Source organism: Martes martes, assembly GCF_963455335.1.
Source record: "Martes martes genome assembly, chromosome: 11".
Lineage (NCBI taxonomy): Eukaryota > Metazoa > Chordata > Mammalia > Carnivora > Mustelidae > Martes > Martes martes.
This window is the reverse complement of record NC_137899.1, coordinates 85,964,203-85,980,412: the sequence shown is the minus strand read 5'-3', so window position 1 is coordinate 85,980,412 and position 16,210 is coordinate 85,964,203. Positions and strand designations below refer to the sequence as shown.

Below are 16,210 nucleotides of genomic sequence, written 5' to 3'. Positions count from 1 at the left end.
GGGGCGGGGAGTGCTTGCTGAGGAAGAGGGAGAGGCAGACTCCCTGCAGATCAGGGAGCCTGACTCCAGGCTTCATCCCAGGATCCTGAGATGGGAGGCAGATGCTTAACTGATTGAGCCATCCAGGCATCCCCACTTAAAGCATATTTCAGACACTGCAACACTTCTAAATACTTCAGCATGCATCTTGGAAAAAATAAGGGCATTCTCATACATAACTACAGTACAATGATCATATCCTACAAAAATATCAGAATTCCTTAGTATCACCTAATATCTAATCCATATTCAAACATATCTTTGGGCCTTTGTTATTCATCTGTTCATAATTTTATTAATTTTTGACAGCTCTTTATAAAGAACATTAATCATTAGTTTGCTACTTACTGTGTGATCCTGAACAAAATACTTAAGTTCTCAACCCTCAATTCCTACAACTGTAAAGCACAAATAATAACATACATATCATACAGTTATTTTGATGATTAAGTAAAAATCATAAATATAAATTGCTTAGCAGAAAACAAGTACATTTAAAATACTCAATAAATTGCAATTGCTGTGACTAATTTGAAAACATTTTTTCCATTTGTTGTGAGTCATTTAGTTTTGTTTATAGTGCCTTGCTATACACTCCAGTTGTGGACAAGAAAGTAATATGGGCAAAACACAGTATGGAAAAATAAATGGAGCCCTAAAATACAAGAAAAAATTCAGCATTAACTATTAAAAGGACTAGTAATGTTTCTAATCCTCTTTCAACAAACTCTTAAAATAACAGACAATCCTGAATCTGAAATCTATTATTTCAAAGATGAACAGCACTACTGAATTTTAATTTTTCTAGAGTTTCTCAGCAGACTATAGCTATAAAAGCAAAAAGGAAGATTAATGACAGCTATAGGCAGGAGGACAAAATACAAATATCAGTTTTAAAATTATTAAATGAGATTATACAAAGTGCTTATAACTATACTGAGAACATAGTAAGCACTCAATAAATGTCAGCCATCTAAATCATCTCCTTAACGGTTATTAACAAGATTATATGCAATACACTGCATACTGATTATGATAAAGAATGGGCTCTGATTAATTAATCCCACTCTGAATATTAGTATATTTTAAGATTATATTCTGTATCTTAAAGGTTAACAGGAGTTACCCAAAGTATCAGAGCAGTGTCCCCTTTGAGGGATATACTTTTTTAGTTTTGAACATGTTTATTCTACTGAGGTTTAGATATGCTTTAGTTATTTTATTTTCTTACTGAACTATCCACTTAGTTGAGGTTCTTAATTTGTAAAAACAGAATTAATGCACAGCATTTCCTTACAAGTTTCAATCTTTCCTTATCTGTGACTATAACTCATCTAATTTCTAAGACTATATATTTGCTTTCTTCTCCCTTTTCCTCAACTAGCATGCTAGAAGTTTTCTTTTTTATTGGACTTTTCATAGTATCATTTCTTGAACGTAACAATTCTACTTTATCTGCTCACAAACTCCTTAATTTTTTCCACATTTACTTACTCTATTTTTTCTTAGACTCATCTTATTCCCTTTCCACCTTCTTGAATTAGATGTTTATTTCTTTTCCATCTTTCTTGTATATAAAAAAACATTAAGGCAATGAATATTCCTTTGAGAACCAGCTCAAACTGAAACCTTTAAGTTTTGCTTTTATATTATCTAAACAGTCTACAAATTAAAAAGTGTTTTTAAATTTCTATGCAGCTGAATATTTTTCCTGTCTATCTTTTGATATTAAGCTCAAAATGTTCTGTATCATGGTCAAAAATATGGCCACTACTGGGTATTTACTCAAAGAAAACGAAAACACTAATTTGAAAAGATATATGTACCCTTCAAGTTTGTTGCAGCATTATTTACAACAGCTAAGATATGGAAGCAACCCAAGTGTCCGTCATACATGGATGGATAAAGAGGTGGTGTGTGTATATCTGTACATACACATACATACATAATAAAATATTATAATACTGGAATATATAATGGAATATTACTAAGCCATAAAAAAGAATGAAATCTTGCCTTTTTCAACAACATGGATGTATGTAAAGGGTAAAACGATAAGTGAAATAAGTCAGTCAGAGAAAGACAAATATGGTATGATTTCACTCATATGTGGAATTTAAGAAACAAAACAGATGGATAAACAAAGGAAAAACAGACAAAAAAACTAGACTCTAATACAGAGAACAAACTGTTGGCTACCAGAAGCATGGGGGGAGGGGAGAAGTGACTGAAATAGATAAGTGGGTTTAAGAGTACACTTAATCTTGATGAGCACTGAGAAATGTACGGAATTGTCAAATCACTGAATTACATACCTGAAACTAATAAAACACAGCATGTTAATTATGTTTCAATTTTTTTTTAAGATTTTATTTATTTGACAGAGAGAAATCAGAGCTAGGCAGAGAGGCAGACAGAGAGAGGGGGAAGCAGGCTCCTGCTGAGCAGAGAGCCCGATGCGGGGCTCGATCCCAGGACCCTGAGATCATGACCTGAGCTGAAGGCAGAGGCTTAAACCACTGAGCTACCCAGGCGCCCCGATTATGTTTCAATTTTTAAAAAGAGATTTGTAGTTCTAGCTAAAAAACAAAACTGAAGTAGTTCCCCGGACCAAAAAACCCCCCCCAACCACACGGCCTGTATAATTTCTGCATTTTACAATTCATTAAGATCTTCATTGGGGCCTAATAATATATTTGGTCAAGTCTTATAACTCATTCATGTGATTTTTCAAATATGGCATACTCTCTCCTTATACAGTATCAATGCTAGCATACATCTTTTATATTAACCTTATTCTTTTATTCAGATCCCTATATTCTTATTGTTTTCTTCTTTAATCTGATAAAGATATTAAAGCCTCCTGCCACTGTCATGCTTTATTTTTTTTTATATTTGTAATTTTTTGATCTATACACTTTGCTTTAATGTTTGAAGCATAAAAGGTTCATTATAAATTTATACTGTTTATTAATATCAAATTACCTCCAGTTCTCAGTTAATACTTGTTTAAGGATTTGGCTTTGTCTGATATTAATGCTATGATCCATGATTTATTTTTTGTAGGTATTTGTCTGATACACCTTTGCCTATTATTTTACTTTTAACATTTTTAACAGCTTTATTGAGATTATAACTCACGTATCCTACATATTAGTTTCCAATGGCTGCCACAATTATCATTAACTTGGTGGCTTAAACCAACAGAAACTCATTCTCTTAGTTTCACTGGGCTAAAATCAAGGTTATTGGCAAGGCTGGTCCTTCTGGAGGCTTTAGGAGAGAGTCCATTTCCTTGCCTCATCTAGCTGCTTCTAATCTGTATTCTTTGGCTCCTGACCCCTTCCCCCCTTCCCTGCATCCAACCTTTTACTCCTACCAATGCATCTTCTACTTCTTTATCAATCTCCCTTTGTCTCCCTTTGATAAAGACAATGTAGTTAGACGTAGGCTATACCCAGATAATCCAGGGTAATCACCCCATCTCAAGATTGTTAACCTAATCACCACAAAGTCCTTTTTGCCATACAAGGTAACACACAAAGGTTCCAGGGATTCAGATCTGGATATCCTTGGGGTCATTATTCAGCCTATCAGACCATACAATTCATCATTTAAAGTGTACAATTAATAAAATAAATAATAAATAAAGTGTACAATAAATAAAATAAAGTAAATTGTACAATAAATAAAATAAAGTGTACAATTCAACCTTCTTAAGTATATATGTAGGGTTGTGCAAGCATCATCATAATCTAATTTTAGAGCATTTTTATCCCCCTAAAATAAACTCTGCACTCATTGGCTGTCACTTTCCATTCCTCTCTCCCACCTTTCCAATCTGGCAATGACTAATCTACTCCATAGATCTGCCTGTCTTGGACACTGCATATAAATGCAATCATACAACATGTGGTCTTTTGTGATTGGGCTCTTTCACTTATCAAAATGTTTTCAAGGTTTATCCATGCTGTATTTTTTTTTTAAGATTTTATTTATTTATTTGAGAGAGAGAGAGAGAATGAGCAGTGGAGGGAGTGGGCAAGGGGAAGAGAGAGAAAGAAACACTCCCTGCTGAGCAGGGAGCTGGATGCAGGACTCGATCCCAGGACCTGGAGATCATGACCTGAGTGAGGTCAGACATGTAACTGACCAAGCTAACCAGGTGCCCCACATGCTGTCATGTTTTTAATCAGTATTTCACTCCCTCTTACTGACAAATAATATTCCATTGTAGATAATATATTTTATTTATCCACACATCAGTTGATGAGCACTTGGGCTGTTTCCACTTTGTGGCTATTACGAATAATGCTGCTAAGAACATGTGTGTTAAGTTTTATGTATAAGTTTTGCTGCTACGGACATTGTGTATATAAAGCTTTGTTTTCAGTTCTTTCGAGTAAACCTAGGAGTAGAATTGCTGGGTCATGTAGTAACTCTACTTTTAAGATTTTAAGAAATTGCCAAACTGTTTCTTTCTTTTTTTTTTTTTTTTAAAGGTATAATTTATTTATTTGACAGAGAGAGACACAGCAAGAGAGGGAACACAAGCAGGGGGAGTGGGAGAGGGTGAAGCAGTCTTCCCACTGAGCAGGGAGCCCGATGTGGGACTCAATCATGACCAGAGCTGAAGGCAGACACTTAATGACTGAGCCACCCAGGCGCCCTGTCAAACTGTTTTCTGAAGCAACTGCATCATTTTACATTCCCAATAGCAATGTATGGAAGGTTCTAATTTCTACATATACTCCACAACACTTACTGTCGTCCACCTTTTTTATTATAATCATCCTAGTAAGTATGTAGTGGTTGTCTCATTCCGGTTTTGATTTTCATTTCCCTAATACTAACAACTATTTATCATTACTGCTCATGTGCTTGCTGACCATTCCTCTATCTTCTTTGGAGAAATATCTATTTAGATTCTTTGTCATTTTTAAAAAACTTGGAAGAATAGTTGAACACAACTTACATTAGTTTCAGGTGTTACAACATAGTGATAGATAACTCTATACATTATGCTACGTTCACAAGTATAGCTACTGTCATGAGACAATGCTATTGTGATACCACTGAGTATATTCTCTGCTGTACTTTTCATCTCCACGACTTATTCATTCCATAATTGGAAGCCTGTACCTCCCACTCCCCTTTACCCCTGTTTGCTGATCCCCCACCATCCCACTCTGGGAATTGCCAATTCTTTCTCTGTATTTTAAGAGCCTGTTTCTGCTTTGTTTTTTAGATTTAACATATAAGTGAAATCATATGATACTTGTCTCTGTCTGATTTATGTCACTTAGCACAATACCCTCTAGGTCCATCTATGTTGTCACAAATGGCAAGATTTCATTTTTTTATGGCTGAGTAATATTACCTCTTCTTTATCCACTCTCTATGGATGGGCATATGTGTTACTTCCGTATCTTGGCAACTGTAAATAATGCTGCAGTAAACATAGGGGTACACGTATCTTTCTGAATTAGTGTTTTCATGTTCTTCTGTAAATATCCAGTAGTGGAATTACTGGACTGTATGGCATTTCTATTTTTAACTTTTTAAGCAACAACCTCCATACTGTTTTCCATAGTGGATACACGTCTACCAACAGTACACAGGTGTTCTTTTTCTCCCCATTACCACCAACACTTGTTAGGTTTTTTTAAAGATTTTATTTATTTTGGGGAGAGAGAGAATGCACGCACAAGTGAGGGGAGGAACAGAGGGGGAGAGGGTGGGAGGGGGAAAGCAGACTCCATGCTGAGCACAGAGCCCAAAGTGGGGCTTGATCTCACGATCCTGAGATCATGCATGACCTAAGCCGAAACCAAGAGTCGGATGGTTAATAAACTGAGCCACCCAGGTGCCCTTCTTGTCTTTTTGATACTAGGCATTTTGACAGGTGAAAGGTGATATCTCATTATGGTTTTGATTTGCTTTCCCTAATGATGAGTGAAGCTGAGCATCTTCTCATATGTCTGTTGGCCATCTGTAGGTTTTTGTTTTGTCTTGTTTTGTTTTTAATTTTTTTATTTTAATAAACATATAATGTATTATAATGTATTTTTATCCCCAGGGGTACGGGTCTGTGAATCGCCAGGTTTACACATTTCACAGCACTCATCATAGCACATACCCTCCCCAATGTCCATTTCCCCACCACCCTCTCCCGTCCCCCCTCCCCCCAGCAACCCTCAGTCTGTTTTTTGAGATTGAGTCTTTTATGGTTTGTCTCCCTCCCAATCCCATCTTTTCATTTTTTCTTTTCCTACCTCCCCCCAACCCGCCCCCCGCCTTGCATCTCCACTTCCTCATATCAAAGAGATCATATGATAGTTGTCTTTCTCCGATTGACTTATTTCTCTAAGCATGATACCCTCTAGTTCCATCCATGTCGTCGCAAATGGCAAGATTTCATGTCTTTTGATGGCTGCATAGTATTCCATTGTGTATATATACCACATCTTCTTTATCCATTCATCTGTTGATGGACATCTAGGCTCTTTCCACAGTTTGGCTATTGTGGACATTGCTGCTATAAACATTCCGGTGCACGTGCCCCTTCGGAGCACCACGTTTGTATCTTTAGGATATATACCCAGTAGTGCAATTGCTGGGTCGTAGGGTAGCTCTATTTTCAGTTTTTTGAGGAACCTCCAATCAATAGATGCCATCTGTAGGTTTTAAGTCCTCTGCCCATTTTTTAATTGGATTGTTTGGGTTTTTTGCTGTTGAGCTTGTAACTTCTTTATATATTTTGGATATTAACTCCTTAAAAGATATATCATCTGCAAATATCTTGTCACATTCAGTAGATCGCTTTTTTCTTATGTTGGTGACTTCCTTTGCTGTCCAAAAGCTTTTTATATTTGTGTAGTCCTAATAATTTATTTTTGCTTTTGTTTCCCTTGCCTGAGGAGACACATCCATAAATAGCCTGCTGAGGCCAATGTATTAAGAGATTACTGCCTATATTTTCTTCTAAGAGTTTTATGGTTTCAGGTCTCACATTTAGGTCTTTAATCCATTTTTAACTTATTTTTGTGTATGGCATAAGAAAGTGGTCCAGTTTTCCCAACACCATTTTTTGAAGAGACTAGCCTTCCCCCATTGTATATTCTTGCCTCCATGGTCATTGATTAACTGACCATATAAGGGTGGGTTTATTTGGGGGCTTTCTATTATATTCTATTGATCTCTGTGCCTATTTTTGTGCCAGTACTATACCGTTTTGATTATTAAAACTATGTAAATCTGGGATTGTGATACCTCCAGCTGTTTTCTTCTTTCTCAAGATTGCTTTGGATATTTGAGGTCTTTTATGAATCCTGGGATTATTTGTTCTACTTCTGTGAAAATGCTACTGGTATTTCGATTGGGATTGCATTGAATCTGTAGATTGCTTTGGGTATACGGACATTTTAGTGGTATTAATTCTTCCAATCCATGAGCATAAAATATCTTTCCATTTGTGTTGTCATCAATTTCTTTCACCACTGTTGTGTATTTTTTTCAGAATACAGGTCTTTCACCACCTTGGTCAAGTTTATTCCTAAGTATTTTATTCTTTTTGGTGCAGTTATAAGCGGAAGTATTTTCTTAATTCCTCTTTCTGCTACTTCATTATTTTTATATAAATTCTACTTAGTTAACATACAGTGCAATATTGGTTTCGGAAGTAGAATTAATTCATTATTAATGTATAAAAATGCAACAGATTTCTGTCTATAAATTTTGTATTCTGCAACTTTACTGAATTCATTTATCAGTTCTAACAGATTTATGATAGAGTCTTCAGGGTGTTCTAAGTATAGTAGTATGTCATCTTCAAATAGTGACAGATTCTTCACCATTTTAAAATTGGGCTTAGGGTGCCTGGGTGGCTCAGGTGGTTAAGTGAAACTCTTGACTTCGGTTTGGGTTGTGATCTCAGGGTTGTGAGATCAAGCCCTGCATCAGGCTCCACACAACTGTGGCGCCTGCCTGAGATTCTCTAACTTCCCTCTGCCCCTCCCTGCTGCTGTGCATGCATAGTACATAAATAACTAAATAGGGCTGTCTTTTTATTGTTTAGTTCTACAAGATCTTTACATGGATTCAAGTTATTTGTCAGATGTATGATTTGCAAATATTTTCTCCCATTCTGTGAACTGTCCTTTCACTTTCTTCTTTTTTTAAGATTTTTTATTTATTAATTTGACAGACAGAGATCACAAGTAGGCTGAGAGGCAGGCAGAGAGAGAGAGAGGAGGAAGCAGGCTCCCCACTGAGCAGAAGCCCGATGTGGGGCTTGATCCCAGGGTCCTGGGATCATGACCTGAGCCAAAGGCAGAGGCTTTAACCCACTGAGCCACCCAGGTCCCCTCCTTTCACTTTCTTAATGGTGTCATTTGCAGCTACTTTGAATATCTGTGAATCACTGTGAGTATGTCACATAATTTAAATACAATTGGGTTTTGGTTTGGATTATTATTGTTCCACTCTGAAAGAAAATCTTTGTCTTTCTCAAAGGAGTTAATCCATTTATATTTATGATCTACAACAGAATTAATTGGTTTCACTTATATTACTTTGTTCTATACTTTGTGTTTTCTTTTTAAAATCTTTTATATAGACTTGTTTTTTTTCCTCTTTAATGTTTCAGGGGACACATTCTGCTTCTAATTCTACTGGTATTTATTCTTTAGCCTATGTGTATGAAATGTCAGTCAATGAAAAAATATCTACTGCTTTTTTTTCTGTCTAGTTTATCATATGACTGTTTGTTTTATAGAATCTATATCTTTTTATAACGTACGGAAGACTCCAACAGTTTCTCAAACTTTCCTTTTGTTTCTTGGGTTTTTTTTAAAAGATTTTGTTTTAAGTAATCTCTATATGCAGTATGGGGCTCGAACTTAACAACCCTGAGATCAAGAGTCACATGTTCCACTGGCTGAGCCAGCCAGGCACTTCTCTTTTTAGAGAATAGTTTTCAGAGATATTTCCTGAGTATTCTAGATGAGTCCTTTTCACAAATCATATTACTATTAGTAGTAGTAAAATTATTTTAAATATTTGATACTGAAAAAAAAGAAGACATGCCCAGATTTCATGTTTGTGAACATCATGACACTAAGGACAGCTTGTCAGGCACCATTTTGAACTAGAAATCTTCTACCATATTCTTCTAAGGAAAGGTCCTAATACGCACCCTAAGTCTAGGGCCTCAGGAATTTTTGGTAAAACTCAAAACGAAATTCAAAAATGTTGAAAAAGAGCCACAACATTTGCATGTGAAAAAAAAAAAAGAAACCCAGCAAAACCAACAAAATTTCAATTGCTTACTAATCAGTTCTAAACTCCTGAAATGTCTACATTCGATATGGGAGAAATCCAATAAATGTCCCTTCAGCTAATAAACTTCATCCCCAAAAAATAAAATGCAATTTAAATCTGGACAGATCGTTATTCTACTAACGATTCAAAGTTATTCAAAGCCAGAGAAAAAGTAGTTCACTTAGTTTAAGTATGCAAAGGTAAAATACTATCTTTAGAAACTTAGCTACAGATAGTTAGGTGATCAAAATATTCAACTGTATTTCAAAATTGAAGCAGAGTGTCAAATAAATTCTTCAAAGAAATGCAAGAGATTTTAAATATGCAACTCAAATACCAGAAATCAGTAAAATGGTTCCTAAGGTTTACCTCATGAAGATTACATCTTAGAATTATCTCCCATTCTGTTTCTGACATAAATCAGTAATTTTCTTATAAAATCCTTGGGGCACCTGGGTGACTCAGTGGGTGTGAAGTGTCTGTCGTTGGCTCAGGTCATGATCCTGGAGTCCCGAGACCAAACCCCACATCCGGCTCCCTGCTGAGCAGGGGTCTGCTTCTGTGTCTGCCCCTCACCCTGCTCATGTTCTCTCTCTCTCACTCCCTCTGTCTCTCTAAATAAATAAATAAATAAATAACTTTACATTAAAAAATGAAAAACAAAAAACACCACAAAATCCTGTGCTGGTCATTTCTTAACAAACATAACACCATCTTTCCCCACCTTGGGCTGACAGATACAAGGCATCTCTCAGACGGCGTATCTGATAGCGTAGACTATCTTGCTACAGTAAGTACAGACAGAAATAATCGTTTTTATTTTGATCTATACACAGCGGTTTGAAAACCAGTCCCACTCCCACCCCCAGACGAGGGGAGGATAGAAGTAACAGCTATGTTACTAGACAGAGGATCAAAAGAACAAACAACCCACAGAAAGCAAGAGTGAGTATCTGAGAACACAGCTGAGTTTTCTTACCACATTCTCCAAAGGTGCTGCACCAAACACTTTAAAGACAGGGTTGGGTTTAGAGGGGGAGATACAGAGGACAATAGCTTGCTGTCCCACTCGAGTAGTATATTCATCTAATGTGGCTCGAAGTTTCCTGAATTAGACAATGAAAAGAGAATAAAAATGGTTAAGGAAGAGAGAAATTAGAGTGACACAGAAAATTTACTTTGACTTGAGACAATTTATTCTGATCAGATGCGTTGTTGTTGTTGTTTTACCCGAAATGTGAAAACGGGAGTGTGAGTTTGAATATCCTGTTCAGTAGAAATATGTGCATACCTTTGTCCTAAAGACCAATGACTAGCTCACTGATGAAAGGGTTGACTATAAGTCTGCTTCAGGACACAGCCATGACACAATGTTGAACAGAGAGAGTATAATTTTTCCTGATCCTAGCAACACTAAAGGGGTTTTCTCTTACTGCAACGTATAGTAACAATAAAGATTACTGCTGAGACATTTTCTTGTAGACATTATCATGTTATCTCCATGCTTAATGAAGGGGGCCTAAATGATCTGCTTCTAATTTCTTTGACTGATGTAGCCATTGTTTATGCCTCACTGACATAGATTTATCCAGAAATACGACTTCAAAAATGTTGTCATTTCTAGATTTTCATTGCATATAGATAATAATTCTTGGTTCTGTAATATTTTACAAATGAGGAAGAAGTAAAAGAGCTTTTTAAAGTATATCAACACTGGGTAAAATAGAAACGCTGGGCTTTTCCTCTGAAATCATGGGACATTATTTTAAAGTTCTACATTCCATAATCCTCTGGGAACATAGTCTACTCTTTCCAGAGACTGGTGAGTAATTAATTCAAATGAAACAAAGTGAACATATCTAGTTTTCCATCTTTCTCCAAAAGTATGTACTGTCATGCCTACGTCCCTTACAGCAAAGACATGTCTATATATAACACGTTCTAATCATTCTGGCCTATCCCATCATGAAAGGAAATGAGAAGAACTGCCTATCTGTTGGTATATAAACACTTTGCTGAAAGCTTCCGATCAGTACTTTTGGGGTTTTTTTCTTCAGTTTCTTATAATCTTCCTCTTCTGTTCTTAGTATAAACTGTTATTTTCTAGCTTTCGTCACGTATCATTTACATGGGCTGGCACTCCATCTGGATTCAATATTCCAATAAACACCTAGAAATTTTGGATGTATTTAAAACACTGTAAGAAAAAAACCTTCTGGAACATTTTATAGACAAAATTTCTTATCCTGTATGAATGCACGTTGTGCAACCATCAAATATTAAGTCCCCGTGTACTATCACTGCATGATAATCTTTCTGTACAACCTACAAACTCCTCAGAAAAAACTCTTCAGCAAAGGACCATATGCTAAACAAGAAATTTGGCAGCATTCCTTGAAGGAATGGTCTATATTCACACTCTCCAATTCTTCTTTTCCCATTCTCTCTTGAAGATCCCCCAATCCTTTCATCCTTACCACTCCACTGGAAATGCTCTTGCCAAGTTCAATCATGACCTCCATGTTGCTAAATTTAATGGTCAATCTGCATCTTATTCAACCTGCCAGCAGCATTTGACAGAGCTGATCACACACCCTCCTTCTTAACATGCTTTTCGCACTTAGTTTCTAGTATATTGCACTCTTGATTTTCCTCCCAATTCACTAGTAGCTTCATAGACTCTTCTGCTCATTCCTTTCATCTCTCCAATCTCTAAAAGTTAGAGTACTTTAGACCTCGGTCTGCATTCACTCTCTTGGTGACCTCTTCCGGTCTCAGAGTCTTAGATAAGATCTACAATTTGGACATTTTCAGCAAGATCTCTCCTTTGAATTTCAGACTCACGTATCAACTGCTTACTGTTTTTCCACTTAATAGTTAAGAGGTATCACAGACCTATCTGCCTTACCCTCACTCATTCCTATACCTGCTCCTCTCTTCCAGTAAGTGTCATCTCAACCCTTCCAATAATCAGACCAAAAATCTTGAGGTCCCCTTCATTCCTGTTTTTGCTCTCACACCCCACAGCCAATCCATCATGTTGGAGTTGACTTTTTTTGCGGGGGGGCGGGGGGGGAGTTGACTTTTGAAATACATCCAGGATGACCACCTCTTACTACCGTTGCTGCTGCAATATTGGTTTTAAGACCCTAAGATTTCTGGTCTGGATTACTACAATAACCTCCTAATTTTCTTCCTGCTTCCATTCTGGTATACTCAAACTCTATTCTCAACACAGCAGCCTGATGGTTTCTCTGAAAACATAAATCAGACCATATCACTGCTTTGGTCAAAAGCCTTCACTGACTTCCCATCTCACTCAGAACAACAGTCAAAGCCCTTCTACTAGACCAACGACCCCATGATGTGGCTCTCTACTACTGCTCTGACTCTATCTCCTGTCATTCTTTCCCTGGCTATTCCTCAAACATGACCACCACATTCCATCCCACTTCAGAAACTTTCCTCTTGCTCTTCTCCCTGCCTGAAAAGATCTTCCTTTAGACATCAGTAATTCCCTGTTCAGAGGCTGCCTGTCAAAAAGGATTTCCCAGATCATCCCTACAAAAAAAAGAGAAACTACTATATATCCCCCCCAAACCTTTCTGTTTTTCCCTTACTCCTTTCCTTACTTACATTTTCTTTTTTTCCATAGTACTTATCATCATTTGACATATTACAGAGTATTTATTTTATTTTTTCCTCTACTAGAATATAAGCTCCTTAAGGGAATTTGTTTTGTTCACAGTTGTATTCCCAAGGCCTAGAACAATGTCTGGCACAGTACAGGCATAAAAATTTTCTCAGAATGAAATAATGTGATATTCTACATCTGTTCATCATTTCTAGTTTCATTTATTTGATTCTATAGGAGTACTTTCAAGTCTAATTCTGCCATCAAGGACCCTAACTTGGTTTCCACAGTGTACCTAGTAACGCATGTTCTAATTCTGTCGTCCACACCATGAAGCATTGGAGAAACAGCAACAATATGGAGAAGGGAGCCCTCACCGAAGCAGGCGTGTTTGCTGTCTCTTCCGGATAGACGGATTAGACTCAAACACATGAGGCCGTTTCCGCTTCTTTCCTGTCGCCACAGCAGCGGCAGCAGCCATTCCCACAGGACCTGAAATAATAACGCATGTGCTGAGAGCAGGCAAAGCCAGTCAGCTCTATGAAACAGAAAACAATTAAAGGTACAAAAAAGGTAGCCTTTATTTCCTAATACATTCTCAGTAAATATAGAATGTTCCTGATATTATCAACATACCTTGCTATTGTTCAAAACAAATCATATTTTCATTTACCAATAAAACTTGCAATGAATCTAAAAAAGTGATTGACTTAAACACCTCCCCACCATACACTAGCTAAATTTTATATAATGTTGTGTTTTGTTTTGTTTTGTTTTGCCAGCAGGCCCATACTGCAAAGCCGATATTCTCAGAGGTGCTAGATGAAATTGCAACACTGAGAGGAAGAGCTTGCCAAAAGAAAATAATCACAGATTTCAAATTTCATTTCCATCCCTGTGCCCCTCTTTCCATTACCCCAAAACACTGTCAAGTTAAGGAAGTCAGAGATAATCACTCATGCTTGGAACTCAAATAGTAACAATAACATACCTAAAAGAGGAAGAGCTGGAGGAGTATTATCTTAATTGGAAATTTTTTTTCTTATATATCTGAGAATTGTGCCTAAAATGGAGTTGTTGACCACAATGTTAAACTGCTGAAAGCATGCTGGCAGGAAAGAGATGAAAACTATCCCACTCTAAAGAAAAAATGTTAATAAAAGTCAGTCTGGGGGCGCCTGGGTGGCTCAGTGGGTTAAAGCCTCTGCCTTTGGCTCAGGTCATGATCCCAGGGTCCTGGGATCCAGCCCCACATCGGGCTCTCTGCTCCGTGGAGAGCCTGCTTTCTCCTCTCTCTCTGCCTGCCTCTCAGCCTACTTGTGATCTCTGTCTGTCAAATAAATAAATAAAATCTTTATAAAAAAAAAAAAAAAAGTCAGTCTGGCTTGCCCTGAAACTAATTATTAAAATAAAGGGTAGACCCTAAGGAATTATTGGAGTCTCTGACTCATGGAATCTCAACATATCAAGGACATTCCTTTTTTTCCCCTTTTTAAGCAGATGATCCACTTTTATCCTTATTTGTAAACCCTATGAAAGGCTTACATGAAAATTAAGTTTAACTACTTACACTTGCCCTAGCATATATGTTATATATGGTCTAAGGGGCTCAATTAAAATAAGTCTCCCTGAAAATCTAGACAAATCTCTCTACATGTTATTTAGTCTGACTTAAATAAACTCCCTAAAGAGCCCCAGAGCAAGTAAAAGAATAAATGAGGGGCGCCTGGGTGGCTCAGTGGGCTGGGGCCTCTACCTTCCGCTCAGGTCATGGTCCCAAGGTCCTGGAATCAAGCCCCGCATCGGGCTCTCTGCTCCGCAGGGAGCCTGCTTCCTCCTCTCTCTCTGCCTGCCTCTCTGCCTACTTGTGATCTCTGTCTGTCAAATAAATAAATAAAATCTTAAAAAAAAAAAAAGAATAAATGAATGCTTTTAACCTTTCCATCATAAATAGCTGGTAGATGAAAAAAAAATCCCATTGAAAGATTTTTTCCAGTATTTTATTTTTTTAACTATGATAAGAACACTTAATATGAGATCTACCATATCGATTTTTTAAGTGTACAAACAGCTAAAGATAGGCACAATGTTGTACGCAAGATCTCTAGAACTTATTCATCTTGCATATTGAAACTTTATACCTGTTGAAGAGCAACTCTCATTTCCACACCCCAGTCGCCAGCTCAACTACCCTTCTACCTCTGTTTCTAGGAGTTTGACTAGATACCCCATATAAGTAGAATCATGAAGTATCTATCCTTCTCTGTAACTGGCTTATTTTACTTAGCATAATACCCTCAAGGTTCATCCATGTTGTTGCATATGGCAGGTTTTCCTTCTTTTTAAAGGCTGGATAATATTCCATTCTTTATATACGCCACATTTTCTTTATTCACTCATCTGTCAATGGACACTTGAGTTGCTCCACGTCTTGGCTATTGTGAATAATGAACATGGGAATGTGAATACTCTACGAGATCCTGATTTCAGTTCTTTTCAGTAAGTATCCAGAGGTGGAATTGCACAGGGCACTTCTATTTTTAATTTTTTAAGGAACCTTTACACTATTTTCCATAGAGGCTGCACCATTTTATATTCCCACCAACAGCATATAAGGATTCCAATTTCTCCACATCCTTGCTAATATTTATCCTTTGTCATTGTTTGGTAAGAGCCATTCTAACAGGTGTCAGGTAGCAGCATCTCACTGTGGTTTTGATTTGTATCTCCCTGTATCTCCCCGACGATTAGTAATGTGAACATCCTTTTCATGGGGTTCTTGGCCATTTGTATGTCTTCTTTAGGGAGATGTCTACTCAAGTCCTTTGTCCATCTTTTTAATTAGCTTATTTGTTTTTATTCTATTGATTTTTAGGAGTCCAACATCTAAAACTTTCAAATATAGAGCAAAGTTGAAAGAATTTTTTAGTGAACATTTATGTATCAACCACTCTACCATAACATTTTACCACATGCATCTATCCTTTTTCTTTTTTTAAAGATTTTATTTATTTATTTGACAGAGAGAAAGATTACAAGTAGGCAGAGAGGCAGAGAGAGGAAGGGAAGCAGGCTCCCTGTCTAGCCGAGAGCCCAATGTGGGGCTCGATCCCAGGACCCTGGGATCATGACCTGAGCCGAAGGCAGAGGCTTTAACCCACTGGGCCACCCAGGTGCCCCTTCTTTTTTTTTTTAATTTAAGACTTCTAAAAAAAT

General features: G+C 37.1%; 1 protein-coding gene across 2 annotated transcripts in view; it reads right to left on the bottom strand.

Annotated features, from left to right (window-relative positions):
• The window catches only part of NRF1 (nuclear respiratory factor 1), a 144,770-nt gene that overhangs the window by 71,577 nt on the left and 56,983 nt on the right, over nt 1-16,210 (bottom strand). For both annotated transcript variants that reach the window (XM_080818006.1, XM_080818005.1), the window contains exons 3-4: nt 13,372-13,486; nt 10,340-10,466 (exon numbers count right to left, since the gene is read on the bottom strand). In XM_080818006.1, the coding sequence (XP_080674132.1) occupies nt 10,340-10,466; nt 13,372-13,486 (242 nt within the window). The remainder of the gene's footprint in view (nt 1-10,339; nt 10,467-13,371; nt 13,487-16,210) is intronic.